General features: G+C 42.4%; 1 protein-coding gene across 3 annotated transcripts in view; it reads right to left on the bottom strand.

Annotated features, from left to right (window-relative positions):
• SPAG6 (sperm associated antigen 6) overlaps window positions 1-21595 on the bottom strand; it is a 60718-nt gene that overhangs the window by 10470 nt on the left and 28653 nt on the right. For all 3 annotated transcript variants that reach the window (XM_084782418.1, XM_084782416.1, XM_084782417.1), the window contains 5 exons: window positions 12026-12231; window positions 10965-11138; window positions 9706-9858; window positions 7171-7362; window positions 441-557 (listed from right to left, as the gene is read on the bottom strand). In XM_084782418.1, the coding sequence (XP_084638544.1) occupies window positions 441-557; window positions 7171-7362; window positions 9706-9858; window positions 10965-11138; window positions 12026-12231 (842 nt within the window). The remainder of the gene's footprint in view (window positions 1-440; window positions 558-7170; window positions 7363-9705; window positions 9859-10964; window positions 11139-12025; window positions 12232-21595) is intronic.

Below are 21595 nucleotides of genomic sequence, written 5' to 3'. Positions count from 1 at the left end.
CCAAATGACTGAGAGCATCTCCAGCAAGTACATTGAAAAGTATTTCAGTGGCTCAAAGGCCATTTTCTTTCTTTTTCCAAAGATGTTTGCTGCATTGCTAGACTAAAAGTGAGACTAAAAGACACTGGAAATTAATAAAGATAGGTTGCGGTATAAATTATCTATCATGTAAAGCTTTTTAAGAATGTGTTGGCACATTCCTGCCGTCTCTGCTGTTGAAGAAGATATATAGGGCTGTGAGACCCACATGGGAAAGGATGAAGCGTTTTGTTTATCTGTGAGTCTTACTAACCTGTGTCACTTGTGTCAACTGAGACTGATGAGAGTTGACACTTAAATAGTAAAGCCCAGACCCAATTTTACGTAAGAAAAGAGAAAAACGAGCCCCCACACAATTTCCCCGATCCTCCCTTCTTCCAGACTATGAGAGTGCGTCTCACCTTACTGAACTGTCCAGCCACATACTTCAGGATATTGGGAGGCGCATCATAGAGAAACGGCTCGAGAGCTGGGAGGTAGGTGCACTTTTGTATGATATTCTTTATGGCCTTTTTACTCTGTGGAAATACAAAGCAGGATGAAGAAAAGGCTTGGCAACTCATGTCTCATATTCCTGGATTTTGAACATGAAACCAGTTTCTTACAGTTGCTTCATTTTAAAATAATTTTCTGAACAACGTAACAGCTGTGCCATCTCTCCAGGCTCTGCTAGACCAGGTTTTAAGTCGGCTATGCAGTGTACAGCTCCACCAGTTCCCAGCAGCTCAAGGACTATTTTGACTGGTTTTATCAGTGTTACCAATAGCCTTCTGTCAAACTTTAAACTATGAGTTGAATTGCTGAGCTATTAAATATATATATATATATATATATATATATATATATATATATATATATACACACACACACATATATATATATATCAGGACATCGAAATTATAAAATATACTTATTTACTGTAAATTAACATATGTTTTCCTCTCTGAATAAGACCACCAATAACTTATAACCAACTCCCAATGAAAATAAACCTCTATAGCCCAAAAAGGCAAGCAAAAACCTACCCAACCTCCCTTAAGGGAAATAGGGCACTGTTCTCTTAAGGTTTCTTCTGGCTGATTTGGAACAAACAATACCTTTGTAGGGGCCCAAATCAAGTTGGGGAAAATGGTTGAACAAGCTAGGAATAGCATTTGTGGTCTAGTTTCTAAATTATGAGAAATTCCAGGATTAATTAAAGTCCTGTGTGGGACAGTCTGAATTAATTACTGGAGCAATTGGGATCGGAAGCTTTCTTCGAAGCTGTTCTGGAAGCTGTCCTGTTTTAATAAGGAACCCCAATGGAAGCCCTTGGTGCTGGAACATGAAGGATGCAGGACGTCAGCGTCCAGCATGCTGAGAGTAATGCATCCTGTCAGGTGTTATCCAGTGTCAGTGTCCTGTTCATTTGTTCTGAAAACATATAATTTCTCTCAAGCATTATACAGTCCTAACATTATAAATACATGAACATATAAATACAGAACAATTAAGGCTGGCTCTCTGCTCTGTGTATGAACAGAAGAAAGACATCTGTAAGGTGAGGATCTCACCCCCAGCCTGGAGGATGCGACTTTCGGGGCTGGCTGCTCACACGCAGTGCACACACCTTCAGCTGGGGAACTGCCAGGACCCTCACATCATCTGTGACCGTCCCCACAACCACAGCGGTTTTGTTTTCTCGGCCGGGAAGCATCATCTTTCGTCAGTGTCCTGACAGGGATGGAGGTGGCCGGTTGTTGTGACTCATGAATAACCTCTTCAGCACAACCTGATTGAAGGTGGAGTTGGTTCATCTGGCCAGAAACCTGTACAGCTTGACTAGCAGCTGCAGGCAGATGTCCTGGCTCTTGGGCTCCTTGCGCCGAACCTTTCGGTCCTTGTTGTGATGATTTCAATACCCATGACGGCGCCTCCTGCTCAGTCAGGTCCAGAAAGCAGTGTTTGCAACTTTGTGGGTTCATTTCTCTCTTTCCATCCTTGTCCCCCGCACCTCCACTTCTACCCTTTCAACCCCCTGACACTGGATAGGAGAGAGGAAAGGACAGAGGGGGAACGGGGCGTTGTCACCATTAGACTACTTCCGGCTGATTGGGGCAAGTTTGATCTTCACCATCAGGATATCTAACTCCTTCTTCTTCTTGTTTCATTGCACATAACTACTTGACAAAGAGCAACCAACAGCATCCAATCACCAACCAGCTAACGACAGCCACGCTCAGGGTTCTAGTCTTTATATACCCTCTGAAAATTTCCCAGAATTCCGAACATCACACACTTGAGGAAACTATCTGCAGCTGGTAAAATCACGCCTCTGCTAGAGCTCAAAGCAAATTATAGGCAGCTGCCCAAAAGCAGCCTCATATCCCCACACCTGGGATTAAAATGAAAACATATCCTTATAATATTTCTATGGTTTTTTTAAAGACGCCAAAATTACACAATTCTCACTGCAGATAACTAAGCAACAACTATGAGATAATACTTATTATAGAGTATTCTATATTACCTATATAGTACTTATAAATACTCTATAATGTCAAAAGGAATTCATGTTCACATAGATGCATTGATAAGTGGCTAGTGTGTGAATTATTCAGTGTACATTTATAGATATTGCTAAAGCTCATGAGTTGAAGTTGATCCATTCGCAAGTATAAGCAAAACAGAGTCTACTCGACTGTCCAATCAGCTCTCTACCAAACACTCCCCCTAAAACAGGCACCACATGTACCATTCCCGCCTCCACTCCCAGAGCTCTCCTTTCAAACTGACACCACATTGCTGTGTGGGGACAGGGATGAAGGGCCCCACTGGGTCTGCAGAAGGCTGCTGCAGCCATGGCTAGCTAGGACCTGTTTCTCTGTATGGAAAGCTTTACAACTACCACGTTGGACCATAGCTATTTCTCCCTAGAGTTCCACATCTCATGTGTGGTGTGCATCTGTGCTGCCTTAGGGACAGCTCTTTCCTTCCTCTGAAGACACAGCCAGCTTGCCCTGCTGGTTACTGGATGTCTGGCAATGCTCTTCAAGGACCATTTTGAGTTTTACATCAGAGACTTTATAAATGACAGTTGTATTCAGTAAAACTTTTATCACATTTGTGCCATCGGTAAATGATCTCTTGAACTTTAGGTTTTCTTTAGAGAGCCAGTCTTATACAGCCTCATCTCCTGACGTTTGACCAGAGCTGCATAGCTTAAATAAGGAAAATGCAGTAGCATGAGATGAAAAGAAACCCCCTAGTTTCCAACACACGTGATTACACTGCCCCTTTATCAACCATCTTAAGATCATGGTGACCTTGGCAGACCAAGGAATTTAACATAACTGCCATTGCTAACAAGGCCAAATAACTGTAATCGCACAGATTATGTCAATTGCACTGCACAGACAGCCCTGCTCTAACCCTGATCATTCTAAGCTGATGATGGCTGATCAAGTCATAATTGAGAGCTCTAAAAAGGCCCTAACGATCTCAGAAGTTCATCAAACTTAGTATCCTTAGTCTGTAAGAAAGACTTAATTTACAACTATTCTCCTAGATAGGAATGGATGTTATGATAATAATCAACTCTTTTGTCCTGCCTGAAAGAAATATTAGTTAATTAAGGCTTAGATTACCTGCCTACATCTGACCAATGAAAATTAACAGAAAAATAACCCAATTTAAAAATAGGCAGGGCTGGAAATATGGCTTAATGGCAGGGGCTTGCCTAACACATATCGAGCCCTGAGATTGACACCCAGAATTACAAAAAACATTTTTAAAATAATAAAATAGGTGAAAGATCAAAGAATATACAAGCAGCCAGAAAGCATATGAAAATATTTTCAATACTTTTTGCCATTAGGCAAATGCAAATGAAAAGTACATATTAGGATAGCAAAAGTCCAACCTTCTTATACTGATGGTGGAGGTAAAGCAGCAGTTGTGCTAGAAAACAGTTTAGTTGTTCCCCCCAAGTCTTAAAGTACTGGCAGTGGCCCACCAACTGCACTTCTGGAAATATTCCTGAGAGAAATGCAGGCACACCTCCAGCTGAGAGGTGTGGTAAACATGCCCACTGCTCAAGCTCATCTGGCAGCCTGAGTCCGACCCCCAGATGGAAGGAGAGAATCAAGTCCAAAGAGTTGACCTCTGACCTCCACGTACAGCCATGGCACACATATCCAAGCACACACACAAAGGTGCCCACCCACTAATGATAAATTTTTTAAAAATTAAAAAATGCATTTGCATGAAAACACATGCAAATAATGAAAGAGTTTGAACAGCTCAGTGTCTATCATCAACCGATGAGTTATAAACAGTGAGAGGTTATCCACCAATCGAGAGGAACGAAAGGCTGTTAACACTCTAGGGAAGAATCCTAAAAGTCAGGTGAGGGGCTGAAGAGACAGCTCAGGGGTTAACAGTGGCTGTTCTTTCAGAAGACCCAGGTTTGAGTCCCAGTTCCCACATGGTGGCTACAGTGCTTGTGATTTCAAGTCTGGAGGATCTGATGCCCTCTTCTGGCTTCTACAGGCACCGGGCACACATGGTACACAGACAGACATGCAGGCGAGACAGCGGGCTATACACATAAATTAAACAACAACAACAACACACCTTCAGACTACGTGACAAGGAGACCAGGCACAAAAGGCCACATACACTATATGATCCCTTCTAAATGAAATGCCCCGAAGAGGCAAATCCATAGAGAGTGAAAGAAGATTAGCAGCTGCCCGGAGGTAGGCAGAAGAGCTGTGGAGTGATGGCTAACGCAGGAAAAACTTCAAATGAATTTGTGGTGGTGATTTCACAATTCTGTAAAGGCACTAAAAACTATTGAATGCTATAACTTTAAATGGGTAAATTACATAAATTAATTTGCAATAAAGCTACTAAAAATACAGTGTGAAGCATGACCGTGAAAACACGAGCCTTCTGTGGAGGAAACACCCTAGACAGTGTCATAGCATAAGCTAAAGCGGTTCAGCGTGATGCCTCTAAAGAAAACCCACTAGGTGACCTCATCAGATAACAGACAGGGGCAGCAAGCAGTGACCACACAGGAGAGATGTCGAGAGGCTGCTCATTGGCTCTGCCTGATCACAACCAATCAGCCCCAGCTTATAGAAGCTCACAGGTCTTTGGGACAAAACAAACCTTGAGGTAGCTCCATTCTTTGAAAGCTGCCACAGAGTAACAAATGAGAAACCCCGCTAGACAGTTCCTAATGCTTTTAGATACACATTTTCTCACTGAGCTAGTGTTAAATCAAACAGACTTGACCGACTTCAATTTCAAACAGCAGCTATGCACTCCAGGAGACTGTGGAGAAGAACAAAAGAGACGAAGTCCCTAGAGTAAAAAGCCATTCAGATGGACTTCAAGTTTTGGGGAGATTTTGTTGCCAGGGCAATTACTGAAGGTTCGCTTTTTTACATTTAATGCCCTGTGTAGTCCCTGAAACCAAATACTGTATCAAGAGAAACTTCATTTCTATTAGTTAGCCTAACAAAACCACCTTTGATAAATTAAAACAGAGTAAAGGCTATCTTACTTTAAAAAGTAAAGGTTTTTCAATTAATTTTTTTCCATGGCTATGCATACATGTTACAGTAGTTCACTTTAAAAATTTATATGGACAGGAGAGATAGCCTAGTGACTAGGGGCTTATGTGCCTGCCATGGGCAAGCTCTGGGGTCAACTGGGCACACTTAGGAGTGTATAAAACAATGTTACCTAAGGGCCACATTGCCAGGGTTTCTCAAGCTATAAGTTCTGTTGATTACATTATTTGTCAGCCATACCTGGACAGATCAAAACTCCAAATGGCGCTGGGATTTTTCACCAGAAAAAAACAAAGAATCAGACACTCCTTTACCTGGATAAGACCTGGAGAGCCCACTGTTGACCTCTCTCTTCCAACCTTGTTGGCTCACCTCAATACTATGACCATGTGAGGGAAGCATTGCTTAACTCTATGTACACATTGCTTTGATCTGCAAAGTCTTACAACTTGAAAATTCTCAGAAATCAACTTGCAGAAAACTAACATGTAAACATAACCAAATAAAGAAATGCACTTTCATAAACTTTATAAAAGGGAACTTTCAGTTACATTTCAGTCTGTATGGTTTACTATTCATTAATTTGCCCATTTAATTACATTTTAATGCACTTTACTATTAATTTTATTTGGAGGTTTTAATTACATGTATACATTATTGGGGGGAAGGGGGTGCTAGCTTGTGCCTGTAGCAAGTGTGTGGAGGTCAGTCATCAACTTGGCCTGAGTCAGATTCTCTCCTTCCACCATGTGAGTCCTGGGGATGGAACTCAGGTCTTCAGGTTGAGCAGTGATCGCCTTTACCCATGAGGCCACTGGGCTGGCCATGCTCATCTCATTCTGAATTACTGTCTTTGCTGTAAACATCTCCCAATCAGTTTAAAGACCTCCATGTTTTCCTAACACGCATGCTAGAAAGTATTTTTCTTTGAAATTATAGAATTATTAAATAGCCCACCCTACCTTATGTGCATGTTTCCTAAATTGCCTGGACAGCCAGTCTTTATATATATATAAATTGCCTTTTTAAAATGCATGATTCATATCTTGAAAAGCCAAAAAAAAAGTTTAGTTTAGTACATCTTAAGCATTTTTAAAAGAAAAAAGACACTGAATTAAAAGATCAGAAATCCTTGAGATTAGGAAAAGTAAATTATAGCTTCAGGAATATTCTCTAACTAGTTATACCTTTGAAAAACAACTTAAATTCTTTTGGGTTTTTTTTTTAACTGTAAAATGGACAGAGTGCTCTCCAGCAAACCCAAATTAAAAACATTCTGTTATTCTTCCATCTCTATTTCATAGAAAATGCCAACAGCAATATAGAATGCAAAAACTTGATGTTCCCTTTACAGCCAATGTATCTGTACAAAAGGTCCTTGAAAATATATCACTGACCTTGGAGACAAGGGTAGCCAGTTTTCAAAGATAAGATACCCCGCTCTTCTGACAGATGTGTATTTCTTGACTCAGAAAAGCAGCACAGTTCACCAGGAAAATCAAAGCACATATTTTTAAGAATGAGTCAGTGTCTACCCAATCTCCCTAAACCTGCTAAAAGTACGTACTTTCACCTGCAGGTCCTCCGAGCTCTCTGTGGACAGGTAGAGAGACAGCAGCACTGGCAAGGTGTTTGTGATGGCGACGGCCCGCGCGTGTTCCGGAGTGTGTCTTCCAATCTGTCCTAGAGCCCAGGCAGCCGCAGCTTTAATATGATCTTCCGGTTCTTCTGACAGGCAGGCTGACAACTGGGGTACACCCTGCAGTGGGGATCAAAAGAGCAAGTGTTGTAAATCCAGAGCGGGATTAAAGAGTCCTCAGTGTCTCTCAGGCATCAGAAGAAATCATTTCAGCCTTGATCTCTTGTCCCCCCTAAATGGTTCAATAAATGCACACATCACAAGGGCAGTCATTTCTTAAGTCAATAAAATGACTAGAACTAAATTGCCTTAATTACCTGTAACAATCTAACTTAAATAAGAATGTCTCTACTAGCTTTTACCCCCCAAATAGAGGGGCATTTAAACAAACAACAGAGATGCCTCAGACCAGGCAAAACCAGATTCCATGGTGACAAACTGAAATGTTTAGGATCTTAAAATTTGATTTTCTTTTGTTTAGCAAGTTAAGACTGGGGACAGCCCTCAGTTCAGTCCTCAGCGACGTACATACCCTAAGTAAATATGAAAATAAAATAACCACCACAAACTAAAAATCAAATGACTATAAACAAGACCCCACTCTGAGTGCCTTTTACATGGAACATGTCCCACTAATGTCCTCCCTGAAACACCACGTGTGTTTCCAGTCACTTTGGTCTATTTACACTGATCGTCTGCTCACTCTCCCAGCCAAATGTGGTCAGCTTGCCTTTGTTACGCAGGTGCCATGTGTGCGCATTTTGCATCTTTGACTCTAATTTTCTGTAAATAATAAAAACACCACCAAAAGGCCTCAAAAGTCAGTTTATAGACCCAAAGAAGAATCAAGTAAGTACATCAAATTTTTATATTAGTAAAATATAAATTCTGCACAAGGCATAATTGTGTAACTAATTTGCGACAATAGTAACTATTTCAAATGCAGTTCTGTGAGAACCTGTGTCATATGGTGATGCTGCCGTGGCAAGGTCAAGACCATCACATGTGCCCTCCCCATGGCCTCTTGATCCGTTCTCTCCCCACCCTCACCACTGCCCCCTCTCCCTGTTTTTTGGATACGTTCTCTAAAACTCACCATGTTTCTGCATCTGGCCCTTTCCTTGCAACTAGAAAGGTAAGTCCATGGTGCCAACGGTCAGACCCATGAGGATGGGGTGACTGTGAAGAGTCCGTGCTTGTGAGACATAAGACTGAGGAAGAGGAGGACGGAGAAAGGACTAGCAGGCGCCCCTTGTCCTCATCCCACACTCCACGTTACTGAGCCCAGCTCTGAATACACAGATGAGACCAGGAGCACAAATGTGCTTCAGAGGTAGCAGGGTACCGGGAGCGGTGGATGTTATCAGCCGCTCCCTGAAGCACCTCAGAGGACAAGGAGTAAAAACCGCACTGCTGTGTGGTTTGCTTCAGGCTTCTGCTGCCACCTCAGTCCTCAGGGAACTAAAGACCAAGCCAGTGAGAGAGACTGGCAGCGGCCCACCAGCAAAGAACAGAAGACTGTTCTGGCCAGATTTGGAAGGATGTGTAGGAAGCAAAAACAGCTGCCGTGGGCTCTCTTCATTCCTCCGATGGGGTGTCTTCCTGACAAAGGAGTCAAGGATCGAAACCCCAGGCACATCCCTAATGACCCCTCCAAAAGCATCAGTACTGCTCTAGTCTCTGCAGCAGTAAGAGAAGAACAAAAGAAAAGCAGGATGCGCGGAGCTCGGCACAGAGGAGCATCGCTGTGGAATCGGTAGAAAATCAAGATCTGGGGCTCCTTTGTATTCTGAGGCTTAGCAAAGGGGGAAAAAAAATCCTCATTTCTGTTTAACAAACAGCAGCAGGTTTTCAGTGCTGATAAGAACCCCACCCCCTAGAGGGCTGCCACACACAGTGTGAGCACACAGTCTTTGAAGTGGTTGGGAAAGCCATATCTAGATGCCAACATATTTTGTGAGCACCTACTATGGACCAAGGCTACACACTATAGAGTGGGTTCATACAAAGCTGTTAATTGAGAAAAGGCAAAATCTCCAGAGCATGGAAACAACACAAACACTGCCTTCTGAATGCCTGCCTGACTGCTTCTGAAAAGAGAGCTAGCCAGCACCACCTCCTACCCGATGACAGGCATGGAGGAGGGCACAGACGTCTGAGGGGCTGGAGGGAGATAAATGGGCAAATACAGTGGTTTTAAGTCTGCACAGTTAATCCTTCAAGATACACATATACATAATATTTAAAGACAGGTTACAGCGATGCTCAAAGTAAGTCGATATTTGATACAGAATGCTTTACAGATTTTGTAACTCACACTCTGGCCAAAATTCACCTTGGAAAACATGCTAATGAGCACTGACCTGACCAGTAAAACAACAGCGCCGTTAGGCGATTCTTTCTCTGTGTCCAGCTGTGTTTCCTGTTACTACAGTGTCTAGCAGAACTGAAGCCAGCACCAACCTTGGAAATGATCACCGCCATGGCCAGGTTCTCGGAATGGGCAGCCACATACCCCAGCATCATGATGCCAGGCAATCGGATGTTCCCTTTGCAGGACCCAAGGCAGTCGATCACTGCGGCCACGCCTCCCGCATTAACGATTAGCTGTGAAAGCTGAAAGAAAAAAAAAAAAAGAGCCCAGACAGCACAGGACAGTCTTTAAATACAATGTGGCCACACTTTATTCAGTACTTAAAAATACCTGGTAAAAGTGAAATACCATTTGAAAAGAGTGCTGCATCTATGAAAGAAGTATTCAAGGATAATAATCCCATTATTTCAAATGCCCAAATATTCATGGTGGAAAATTTATTGTATGGCTTAAAAATGATACAGCTTTTGTCCCTATTGTAATAAATTTCAAAATTCCTCACTTAGGCACTAAGGTGAGCACTGGTCCATACCTGGCTAACCACAGAGGTGCCCGATCACAGTGCCGGAGTATAAAGATGAATCAATACTCAAAGACATCAGACTTGACATCCCACCTAATTACCCACACACTAACAGTGGTTACTAGCGGGCCACACTTTGCTCTGGATAACTCAACTATGTAAAGACACTGGATGAAATAAAAGGGAGGATTTTAGCATATAATGAAATGGAAAATAGATTAGTCAAAACACCCACAGGAAAAGGAGACAACTTCAAATTCAACACAGACTTGCTTTGTCTCTCTTTCACACCCCAAAACTCAGAGCAGAAAATCATATTACAGCAGCTACCCAATTGAGTGCCGCAGAAAGCCAGGGAGCCTGTGCTTGGCCCAGTCTACAGATGCAGGCTCGGTCTCACCGCTCCCAGCGGTCATAAAATGGCAAGGATAATAGAGGTTCAAGGCTCTGAAAATCTAGAAATGGAAAGCCAGCAATAATTATAAATTGGATTTCAAATTCAAATATCAGTACAGTTCTGCAGGTCTCCAATGGAGGTGAGAATGTTTGACAGTGTGTGAAGTCAGGTTTTACTGTGACTACTTGTGGGGGAGGGGCACTGATGCCATCAAGCCAACAGAGCCTAGGGACACTGATGAGCATCCACTCTGCTATGTACAGTCACATCGTCCAAAAGTCTGCAGTTCTCAGGGTGAGGAGCAGTGACCCAGCTAGACTGCATGGAGTCTAGTTCCTGTAGACAAATTAGTGTTTTATTTTAAAAACTGAAACCAAGTATAAGTGTGTCCTGAAGCCTGCTTTTTGTTTGCTTTGCTTTGCTTTTACCTCAGGTGTATGCTTTGCGATCTCTCTAATTAAAGTGCAAGCGTTTTTCTTCACGTATTCATCTTTGTCCTTCAGACAGGTAAGTACAACCGGGAAAATCTCTGCTTCAACAACCATCTCTGCCAGGTCCACGGAATGCTTTGCAATGTGACTCAGGGCTGAAAGGACCTGTTGCTGATAAGCAAAACAATAAATAGCAAGTAAAACAAAACATTATAGAGTCCACCTCAGAGTTTAGATGTAACTTAGCCTTATAATATTCTCGTTTCTTTATGAGGAAAAAAGAGCTTTGTAGATATTTAGTACAACCTAAGATTTCTGAGCTTTGGGACTTTGACATCTTAGTTACAACTCAATTTATTTTATTTTATTTTATTTTTAGATTTTCCCATCAGTTCTTTACTGAGTATTTTTAAACCTTTTACAGATCATTAAAATGTAGGACCTTTAGGTACCTTTCACTTCTTAGTTAGACACACAGGTTGCTAATTATGATGTGTGTGGAAGGTGGCACAACACAAGCCGAATTGATGTATTTTGAGGCTTGATGTTGGTACTGTCTCAGGTGATGTCCCATTGCCTAGCTAATGGTAACAATTTGAAAGCTATACACACATAGTTTTGTAACTGCTGAGTTTAGGAAGCTACCAGAGGATAATAAACATGACAATTTTCATAAGAAGTTCACATATCCTAGTGACGGACTAGACACCTTTAGGTCCAGGTTTTCAGTCTAAGGTGCTCACAAGCAAGTTATTTTGGCAGGCCAAAATTTGCCGGCCTTATTTTAATTATTAATGTTAATACTCATATTAACTAATTCATTTAATACTACCTGGAATCTTTAGCATCACACACAGATTTCTAAACAACATCCTAAGTGTGACACCCAAAGCATTATTTCCACATGTTAAAAGACCCAAGACGCAATATATTTGTGTCTGCTGTCAACGGTATTTGCTAATTGTTTTTCTCTATGACATCAGTCTGTACACATCTTCGTTTCCTTGGATTGTAAGAACACTGGCTTGTCGCTGTCTCTTGACCTCAGTTGTAAATACCTTCAATTTCTCATCAGGGTTGAGGATCATCTGGGCTAAGTGAGCAATAGCCCCCACATCCACCACCGTCTGCGCTAACTCTGGCGAATGCTTTGAAATGTCACTGAGGGCCGAAGCGGCAATCCTTTTCAAAGCAATTTCTGGCTCTTGGATACAGAGTACTAAAAGAGGAACAGCTCCTGCATCCACCACAGCTTGTGACAGTTCTGTGGGTCCAAGAAAAGTAATTAAGTGAGTATGGGTGACTGACCCTGGTGCAAGCCATCTTTCACCCTGACAGATACAGCAAAGAAAAAAGGGGAGGGTGCACTTCACTCTCTCGACATCTGCATTTCAAATCAGCCTTTCTGGTTTCATAAACCATGCGGACCAATCCTGAGCTGAAAAGACCACAGGTCACTAGACGGACCTCCATTTACATGAACACATTTGAGGTAGATTAGGCTGAAATGGCTTGTTATTCTTTTTTCTTTTTTCTTTTTCTTTTCTTTTCTTCTTTTTTTTCTTTTCTTTTTTTTTTTTTTTAAGAGAGTAAGCAGATGTCAGCTGTTTAAGCTCTGGCAACTCTGCACTTCTCAATAGGCAAGCATTTTATGCATGGTTTACAATAACAGAGAAAATTAAAGTACCAAAAATTTACCAACCACACTAATTAGGCACTATTTTGTGCTTCTTACAAGAGTAAACATTAGCATGAATCATGGACCGATAATGTCAATTTTTAAATACCTTCCATCTTGTAATACTTTGAAAAGATTTTTAAAACTATCTTATACAAAGTAGAAGGCTGTCTTTTCACTGTATGCTAAAAATAATTTCAAAATTGAGGTTCACAATTTACCAACACACTTTTATATATAATATTAATTTTAGATAAAGGAATACATTTATCTTAACCATTGTCATACAGAGAGCAAACAAATGTGATGTTAACTTACTTATCTGTCCAAGAATAACAGCTATACAGTAATAATTTTACATCTTAGAGAATGGGACAAATTAGGGTGGAGCCTTATAATACACATGCAATAAGTGCCATCTGAGAAGTGGAAAGCTCTGTCCAGTGACACGTTCTGTTCCTGATGAATGTGTTAACACACATCATTTCTCTAATTGCTTCCTCCCAAATTATGGTCTGATTTCCCCATATTTCTAGTGTCTTAACTGTCAAACTAATAGCTATTTACCACATCACTCACATCTTTAATTTGGGAAAAATACCTAATTTTTCAAAATATTGGTAAGACTACATTTCCTAAAAGAACTCATGTTAGCAAGTACCAGCTAGGGTCTGTAATTTGTTTTCCTTATCATAATTATCTTAGAGTACTCAATAATGTATAAACATTTTGTTTACTCTTTCATTAAGCAAGTATTAGTGCAAAGTTATTATGTGCCAGCCTCATTGACCTCTTACATCCTTCTACCAATTAATACTACATTCATTAGCAAATGTTTTAATATGTTTTTAAAATCTGTTGCATAGTATAAGTGGAAAGTTTGTACGCAATCTCAAAACCCTAAGGAAATAATAGGAATTTGTTTTTACAAATATAATGTCAGAAAGGCTTGGGTATCACGTGGCAATGTAGCAGGTTCCTCCGAAATCTCTCTGGTCTGCTTCTACACCTCCCAGAAGATGGACAGAACGGCCAGCACAGAGTGCAATGCCTCTCTCTCTCTCTCCCATCCCCGCCTACCCAAGGGGAATCAAGAGAACAGAAAGTACGGTGTGCGTCATTTCTAAACACTCAGGTTTCCTGTTAACAGGTTCCTGGGGGAACTCAAACCAACCCAAATTATACAGGTGCCATATGGTAATATCCACTTATAGGTGCCCACTGGCATATAATGGGCATGAGGGTAAACACTGTCAACTTGACACCCAGGAGGCCGACCTTCAGGCTCACTTGTGAAGAACTGCTTAGGTCAAGGTGAGCCTCTGAGAACGTCTGGGAAGTATTGTCTCGATTCACTTGCAGCAAGTGTGATTGTGGATACCACCATTCTCTGAGCAGGGGGAGCCCAGGCTCTGTTTAACAGAGACTGCAACTGAGCACCGGCACAAATGACTTCACTCATTCCTCTCTGCCCTTGACTATGCACATAGTATGACCAGTTCTCTCAAGTTCCTCCCAGGGTGGCATCCTTGCCGTGATGAGCTGAGACCTGGGACCGTGGATCGTGTGAACCCGCTCTCCCTCACAGTGTTTTTCACAGCAACAGGAAAGAAACTAAGGTGAAGGGCCAAACATCTCAGGGAGTCATTCACTTCTGTGTTTTCACTCTCATACAGTTTCTAGGAGCAAAGAGCATGCAGTGAAACTTCAACCCTTTAATGGAAATATTAAACCGCCCCCAGCTAAATAAATATGGAACATCTATTTTATATTATGCATGTATTTTCTCATCAAATGGCTATTGGAGTGACAACATCACCCCCACGTTGAACCATTAATAGTAAAGTGGACTGTCCTGAAATGCTACCAAGCTCTACTCTGTGCTGTTCCCCAACCTCTGCAAAGCAGTGCCGTTAATTAAAGGTGGCGAGACTGGGAATGGCCCTGGAAAAAAGATTTGCAGGACGAGGAACTTTCCAAGGACCTGCATCGGGCCCAGCAACTTTGTACTTGGATTCTCACATCCTTTACATCAGCAAATGGATGTGGTCCAGCGATGCTGTGATCTGCCCTTAAATGCCACATCACAGGGTGCTCCTTAGAAATAACACTGGCCTCTGAGTTTCACACATGCAGTCTCTATTAGCTGAGGACACAGTACAAGGAATGGCACCATACCATGTGTACGCATCCTGCCTTCAGCCCCACTCTCTTTTCAATACTGTATCTTTCTCCTTTTCTCAACTACCGCTTTCTCTGGTGCTTCAAGCTGGCAACCACTGTGTATATGCAGCAGTATTTGCCAGTGAGGCATGGGCTCAGGAGTCCATCTTGGCCAAAAGGACGTGAGTCAAAGTCTGCTGGAAGCTTTGTAAAGGGTTTTTTTTTTTCTGCAGTGCACTGAGATTCATAACAGCACCAATTCTTCGCTGGGTATGGCCACGTCTGCCAGTGACATGTGGAATGCCTACCCATCTGTGGAAGACATCACCAATATTTTTGAGAGTGGCTGAGTACAAAAATGAAAAACATCTGGGTCCTCCATGACACTGTTCAGCTTGGAACTGTCCTGACTCTGAACTTTATATATCATTCGACATAATTTTTTAAAAAGTTGTTCCTGCTTAATCCACCTTGGTCGATGTTCAGTAACCAACAGCTAAAGACATCCAGTTACAATTCTCTCCTCCCCTCTGCCAGCTGCCTGTCTGTTTCCCCACCTTCCTTCGCTTGCCAGGCATTCAGAGAGTGCTCACTGCTGGCTGGAAACCTGGCTAGACTTGGAGGAAGCAAAACACAGTACATCCTTGTTTGAACTAGAACTTGCTCCAGGTGAATGCAGGAAGAGACCAGGAAGTGCTTCCCACCCCATCCCTCCTCTCTCTTCCCCTTTTCCTGTGCATTTCTATCCTTCAAAGAAAGCAGAAGGAACGAAACACTAGAAAATTCTGTACATCTATAACTTCTCTCTCTCTCTCTCTCTCTCTCTCTCTCTCTCTCTCCCCCCCCCCCCTCTCTCTCTCTCTCTGTGTGTGTGTGTGTGTGTGTGTGTGTATTTTGCCTGCATGTATGTCAGTGCACATAATCATGCCTGGTACCCACAGAGATCAGGAGAGGATGTCAAAGCCCTGGAGACTGGAGTTACAGAAGGCCCGTGAGCCACGATGTGGTTGCTAGGACTCAAACCAGGTCCTCTGGGAGAGCAGTCAGTCCCCTTAACCACTGAGTCATCTGTCCTCGTGGAGCTCATTTTAAAACTATTTTAGAAGCCAGCTTTTGGTTGTTCAATTAACATGCCTTTGAAAGCAATGATTAGCATGTACACAGATGCTCACCGAAGATTGTTTCAAAAATAAAAAAAAGTAGGGCCAAGTGTGGTGCTGAGTGCCTTTAACTCTAGTGCTCAAGAGGCCAGAGGCAGGCAATCTCTGTGAATTCCAGGCTAGCCTGGTCTACTTATCGAGTTCCAGATTAGTCAGAGCTACACAGTAAGACCTTTTCTCAAAAAACAACAAAACCAATTAACGTTTTAAGAGTAGCCAAGAAATTTATCTTTAGTACCTGAAAATATGTTAGCCTCATCTTAAATTAATCTTCAAATAATCAGTGATAAAGACATCTTTTATTGTATAGTAACATGTGGCCTGATTTTATATTATTGGATAACAGATTAAAAGTGTATATAACTATGTTTCAACAGGATGTGGAGGCTTGGTGCAGTGGTGCACTTGTGGGGTGCAGTTTGGGCGTGGGGGTTAGGATGGTTAGCTCAAGGTCATCCTCAGGTCTGTAGCAAGTTTGAGAGAAGCTTTAGCTACATGAAGTCCTGTGTTTATAGCCATTTTATTCACAATAACTAGGAAACAGAAGCGGCCTAGAAACCCATTAACTGATGAATGGATAATGAAAATACAACACATACAAAATGAAGTTTTATTGAATTTGCAGGTTAATGTATAACACTGGGAAAATATATTCAGTAAAGTAACCAGAAAAATAGAAACAAACACCTCTCACCAGACCTAGTGGCACACATCTTTAATCCCAGCACTTGAGAGGTAGAGGCAGATGGATCACTGTGAGTTTGAGGCCAGCCTGGTCTACAAAGCGAGTCCAGAACAGCCAAGGCTGCACAGAGAAACCTTGTCTTGAAAAACAACAACAACAACAACAACAACAACAACAATAAGCAAACACCTTATTTCTCCCTCATCTATGGACTGTCTTAGTTAGGGTGACTATTGCTGGGATGAAACACCACGACCAAAGAACCTTGGGGAGTAAAGGGTTTATTTGGTTTACCCTTCCACATCACTGTTCATCACGGAAGGACATGAGGACAGGAACTCATGCAGGGCACAAGCATGGAGTCAGGAGTCGAGGCCATGAAGGGGTTATGTTTAATGGCTTGCTCAGCTTTGTTATAGAGTCCAGGACCACCAGCCCAGGGATGGCACCACCCACAATGGGCTGGGCCCTTTCCTGTTACTCACTAGGTGAGAACATGCTGGATCTTTTGAAGGCGTTTTCTCAGTTGAGGTTCTACCCTTTCAGATAACTCTAGCCTGTGTCAAGTTAAAACCAGCTAGTACAGGACACTAGCTTCAACTTTCTAATTTTGTGTACTTCACTTAGAAATAGGCTGTTCTTTCCTGCCAGCTTCTTTGGGCCAGAAGATGCTCTGAAGGCTGGGGGAGGAGAAAGGACATTAGAGGCCTCACCCATCTGTGAATCTCTGGGCTACACCCTCAATCCTTAATCTCACTTCTTAATTATGCATTAAGAAGTTGTCTGTTTGGATCAAAGGTGGTAAACTCAGTGCCCACAGGGCCCATGAATGAAACTAAAAAAGTAAAGCCTCAACAAACAAGGAAACTGGGACATTTTGGTGCAGTGAAGGACAAAGCCACTATCTTCAAGGGACAAACAGTTCCCACCCTTAGCCCTGTGTGGCTGTGCAAGAGTATAGCCTTGCTGTTGTCAGACTTTTCTAAAACGTGGAGTTCCTTGCCCTTTAAGTGTTGGAAACTTTATTATTATTTTTTTTAAAGGAACTCTGTGTGAGACAGCAGAATGCAGGCCAAATAAAACACATCCATTTGGGAGCTGGCTTCAAACTCAACCACCATTTTACAACCTTGGGCTTAACTCTTAGGCCTTCTTAAATGACCTGGGCAGGGCTTTCAGGATATGGAAACGTGTTGCTCTTTCTACCTTTAATTCTTAAATTCATGTTCAGGAGGTCTCAAAAAAGAATGAGCATACAGTGATGATATAAAGAAAAACAAAGGGAGAAATCAAGAAATAATGAATGGCTAAACATTAGCCAACCAAGGGCCCCAGGCAATCTAATCAAGGGAGGTCAACTTCTTTTTCTGCTCATAATCAGTACGTAGAAGAGAAGGGGAACTTGAGCAAAATAAAACGATTCTGAGAACTCATAAATTAAAAAGTACACCAGATGAAGAAGCTTTCAAAATGAGAAAAGGAAGAGAAAAAAAATCGTGTGTGTGTGTGTGTGTGTGTGTGTGTGTGTTAGCATACAAATTCAGCAACCCCTCTGGGAACCTAATTTCTTTACTTATTTTATTTCTAAGCCCTGCAAATATATATTGTAGCCTGTTTTCTTATAAAACTACCAGAAGTCACAATCCAATGCCTTGCACTTAGGTGGCCATCTTTCAGTTTAAAAATTGGCTAACTGGTTTTTGCTGTAGCCATAAAAATAAAATACATAGCAATATCACTTCCAAACTTTCGTTTATTTGTTTACTTACTTATTCACTCACTTATTTAGAGACAGAATCTTCAGCCTCCCAGGCTGGTGGCCTCAAACTCATTATGATGTTAAACTTCTGGTTCTCCAGCCTGAGCCTCAGAGTGCTGGTTTGCATATCACTTTACACATTGCTGGAGACCCATGCTTTGTATGTGCTAGGCAAGCACTCTCCTAACCAAACTATAGCCTCAGCCTGATTAAGGCTTTTTAAAAAGCAATATAGGAAATACATTGAGAACATAACATGGCATAGATAATCTGACATTCCATTCAACCAAAATGTCAGAATTAGGTGAAATTATAATTAAAAGCAACAACAACAACAACAACCAACAAAAAACAAAAAACAAAAAAACAAAACAAAACAAGCTGCAGTCCCAAAGCTTCAGTATGGTTTTAACAACAGCTCTTCCAAGCAAAATTAAGTTAGTCTTGGTCTAACCCAGCTAACCAACCATTGGTTTGGCTATCTACTACTGTGTAATAAATCACACTAAACTTAGAAACCTAAAGCATTTACTCTGTAGTGGTCCCGTTGGTCAGCAATATGGAAATAGTTTAGCCCAGGGACTAAATCCTAGTGAAAGGCTGGGCTGAGTGCCTGCTTCAGCCATCTGAAACGCACTTCCAAGTGCACCCACGAGCCTTGGGAGACACCTGTCCTTCCCAGTATGTGGGTTTCCCAGTAGGCCATCCAAGGAGGGTATGCCTAAGATGAATGATCCAGAATGCACGATCCAACACAAACCCCGCATTCTGTCATAACTGAACTTGGAAGTTACTTCTGTTGGGGGAGGAGGCCACACAGGATTTGCACAGTAGGGCGCAGACATCTGAGGCTGCTGTGGGATGTAACATCCATAGCCAACAATCCCTCAATCTGGCTATAACTTCGAGTTGATTGATTGACATCTTAACTCGAAGATAGAACTGGTAACCGCAGGGAGAGGTTTCTGTGCATTATAAAAAGGTCTCACGTGATTTTTCTTTTCTCCTCCCCCATACAAATGTCACTGTCTTTCCGTCATCCACAACTCATGTTCCTCTTCTAGATCTTCATAATCATTGGCTTGGCCCTAACGTACGTACTGAGTGATAGTTTAAGAAGTAACATCTACATTTGCTTCCAAGGCAAAATGATTCTGGCTCCCTTAAAAGCTCAAGTGAGTCAAACAGGCCGCTGATCTGCAGATAATGGGGCTTTGGATAGACATTACAGTCAGCCGGCTTGGACAGAGCAGGCAGCGCCTACGTGGGCTTCTATAAAAAGCAACCTCAAACGTGGTGTGGAAAAGTCAAGAAATGGAGACCAAAGAAGAGAAAGCAGAAGAGGAAACCTGGCTATGGCCCGAATGGCAGTCAGTGGGAGGAGGTTTAGAGCATCCTCAGCATCCCCACCCACACTTTAGCCTTTGACAAAGCCAAGCTCCTGGGCAGGTCTAGAGTGAGCGCGCGCGCCCGCGCACACACACACACACACACACACACACACGTTAAAAAAAAAAGCCAACACAGCAAACCAAGTGGAATGAGTTCTTCACAAAATACAATTTGCATATCTAGAAGTCTTTTCGTGTTTTCCACTTGCTTGATAGAGTTTGGCACCCATGGTCGGGATTTCACATGGCCTACAATGTTAAAAACAAAACGCTAATTTTGGGAAACGCCAATGTTTATTATTCAGACCTCAGTGGTATTCAGTTTTGCTTCAGCCCAATGTTAGGTAGAGTCCCTGCCTTGTAAAAACCCACTGGGATGGAGAAGGCTGTACAGCCAGAGGTTACAAGGTTCTGATGGAATTCTCTGTGGCGTCAGGCCAAGGAGGGTGGCAACGGAAAGGCAAACAAAAATAAGACACTGGAGATTAAAAAGGTCACACAGTATGCCAGGCGGTGGTGGTGCACACCTTTAATCCCAGCACTCAGGAGGCAGAGGCAGGGGGATCTCTGTAAGTTCCAGGTCTGCCTGGTCTACATAATGAGTTCCAGAACAGCCAGGACTAAATAGAAAGACCCTGCCTCAGAACAAACAAACAAACAAACAAGTCAACGAAACAAACAAAAGTCACACCGGGCTCTTAGGAAAGACACCTGTGTTTCTGAGTTTCTGCCATGCCTCCCTGAGTGGTTCCCCAAAGGGCCCCAGACTTCACTGTCTATTTTGAATTCTGGATGGAGCTAACCCAACACTTTTTACAGATTCTTTTTCACTTTACTTATGTGTCTGTGTACACGTAAGTGCAGGTGCCCATGAGGCCAGAGGTGCTGGAGTGGCAGCAGGTGCAAGCCACCTGACACCGACGCTGGGAGCTGAACTCAGGTCCTCAGGAAGAGCAGTATGAGCTCTTGACCACTGAGCCGTCTCTCCAGCTCCTCATCTGATATTTTTAATGTTTGTCTGAACTCACACTGGGTAAGTGTTGCCATTACTTTCCTCAGCCAGTCTCCATGACAGACACTTAATTGGCTTTGTTTAGCTTGGTTATTTTAATATCTAGTACAAGGAATCTCTTTTGTATTCCAATCACATGTTTAGATAGTTTTGAGTATGGATGTGTGGGTGCATGTTTCCATACGTTGGGTACACATGAGTTTGGAGATCAGAGGTTGGCATCAAGTGTTTTTATCACTTTATTTATTGAGGCAGGTGTCTTACTGAACCTCGCCAGTTTAGCTAGCTTGGCTGGTCAGCCAGCTCTGGGCATTACCTGCTCAGCTGTGGTACCTGTGCCTGCTATTTAAATGTAAAGCTTATGCTAGAGCCCCTAAAATGGCTGTGGAGAGGGGTCCTCTTGCTCTCCCTCCCAGAGTGACTGCACTGAATAAATCCCCTTTCTCTGTTCTCACTATTACTTATTTGCTTAATTGGCCTACTGAGGATGGGTGGTCGAGCCTAGCTTGTTAGGGCTGCTGGGCCAGGCTCTCACCCTAACAACTTCAGAAACACTGTTTGAGTAAAATGCTTTGATGTAATTAACTTATTCTGCACTTTGAAAGCAAGCTGGGCTATTCATCTAAAACCACATATGAAAACAAAAAGCCCCCAAATATATCAGCCAGCATAGTACACTTGCTATTTCCTGAAGACAATGGCATTAAAGATCCTGGGAAGGCCAGGTGCTAAGCATGTCCCAGCGCAGAGCACAATTCCTGCAGTGACAAAGTCCTAAGC

Source organism: Acomys minous (genome assembly GCF_964271855.1).
Source record: "Acomys minous genome assembly, chromosome: 5".
Classification (NCBI taxonomy): Eukaryota; Metazoa; Chordata; class Mammalia; order Rodentia; family Muridae; genus Acomys; species Acomys minous.
Note: the sequence above shows the minus strand (reverse complement) of the source record. Positions and strands in the feature narration are given on the sequence as shown.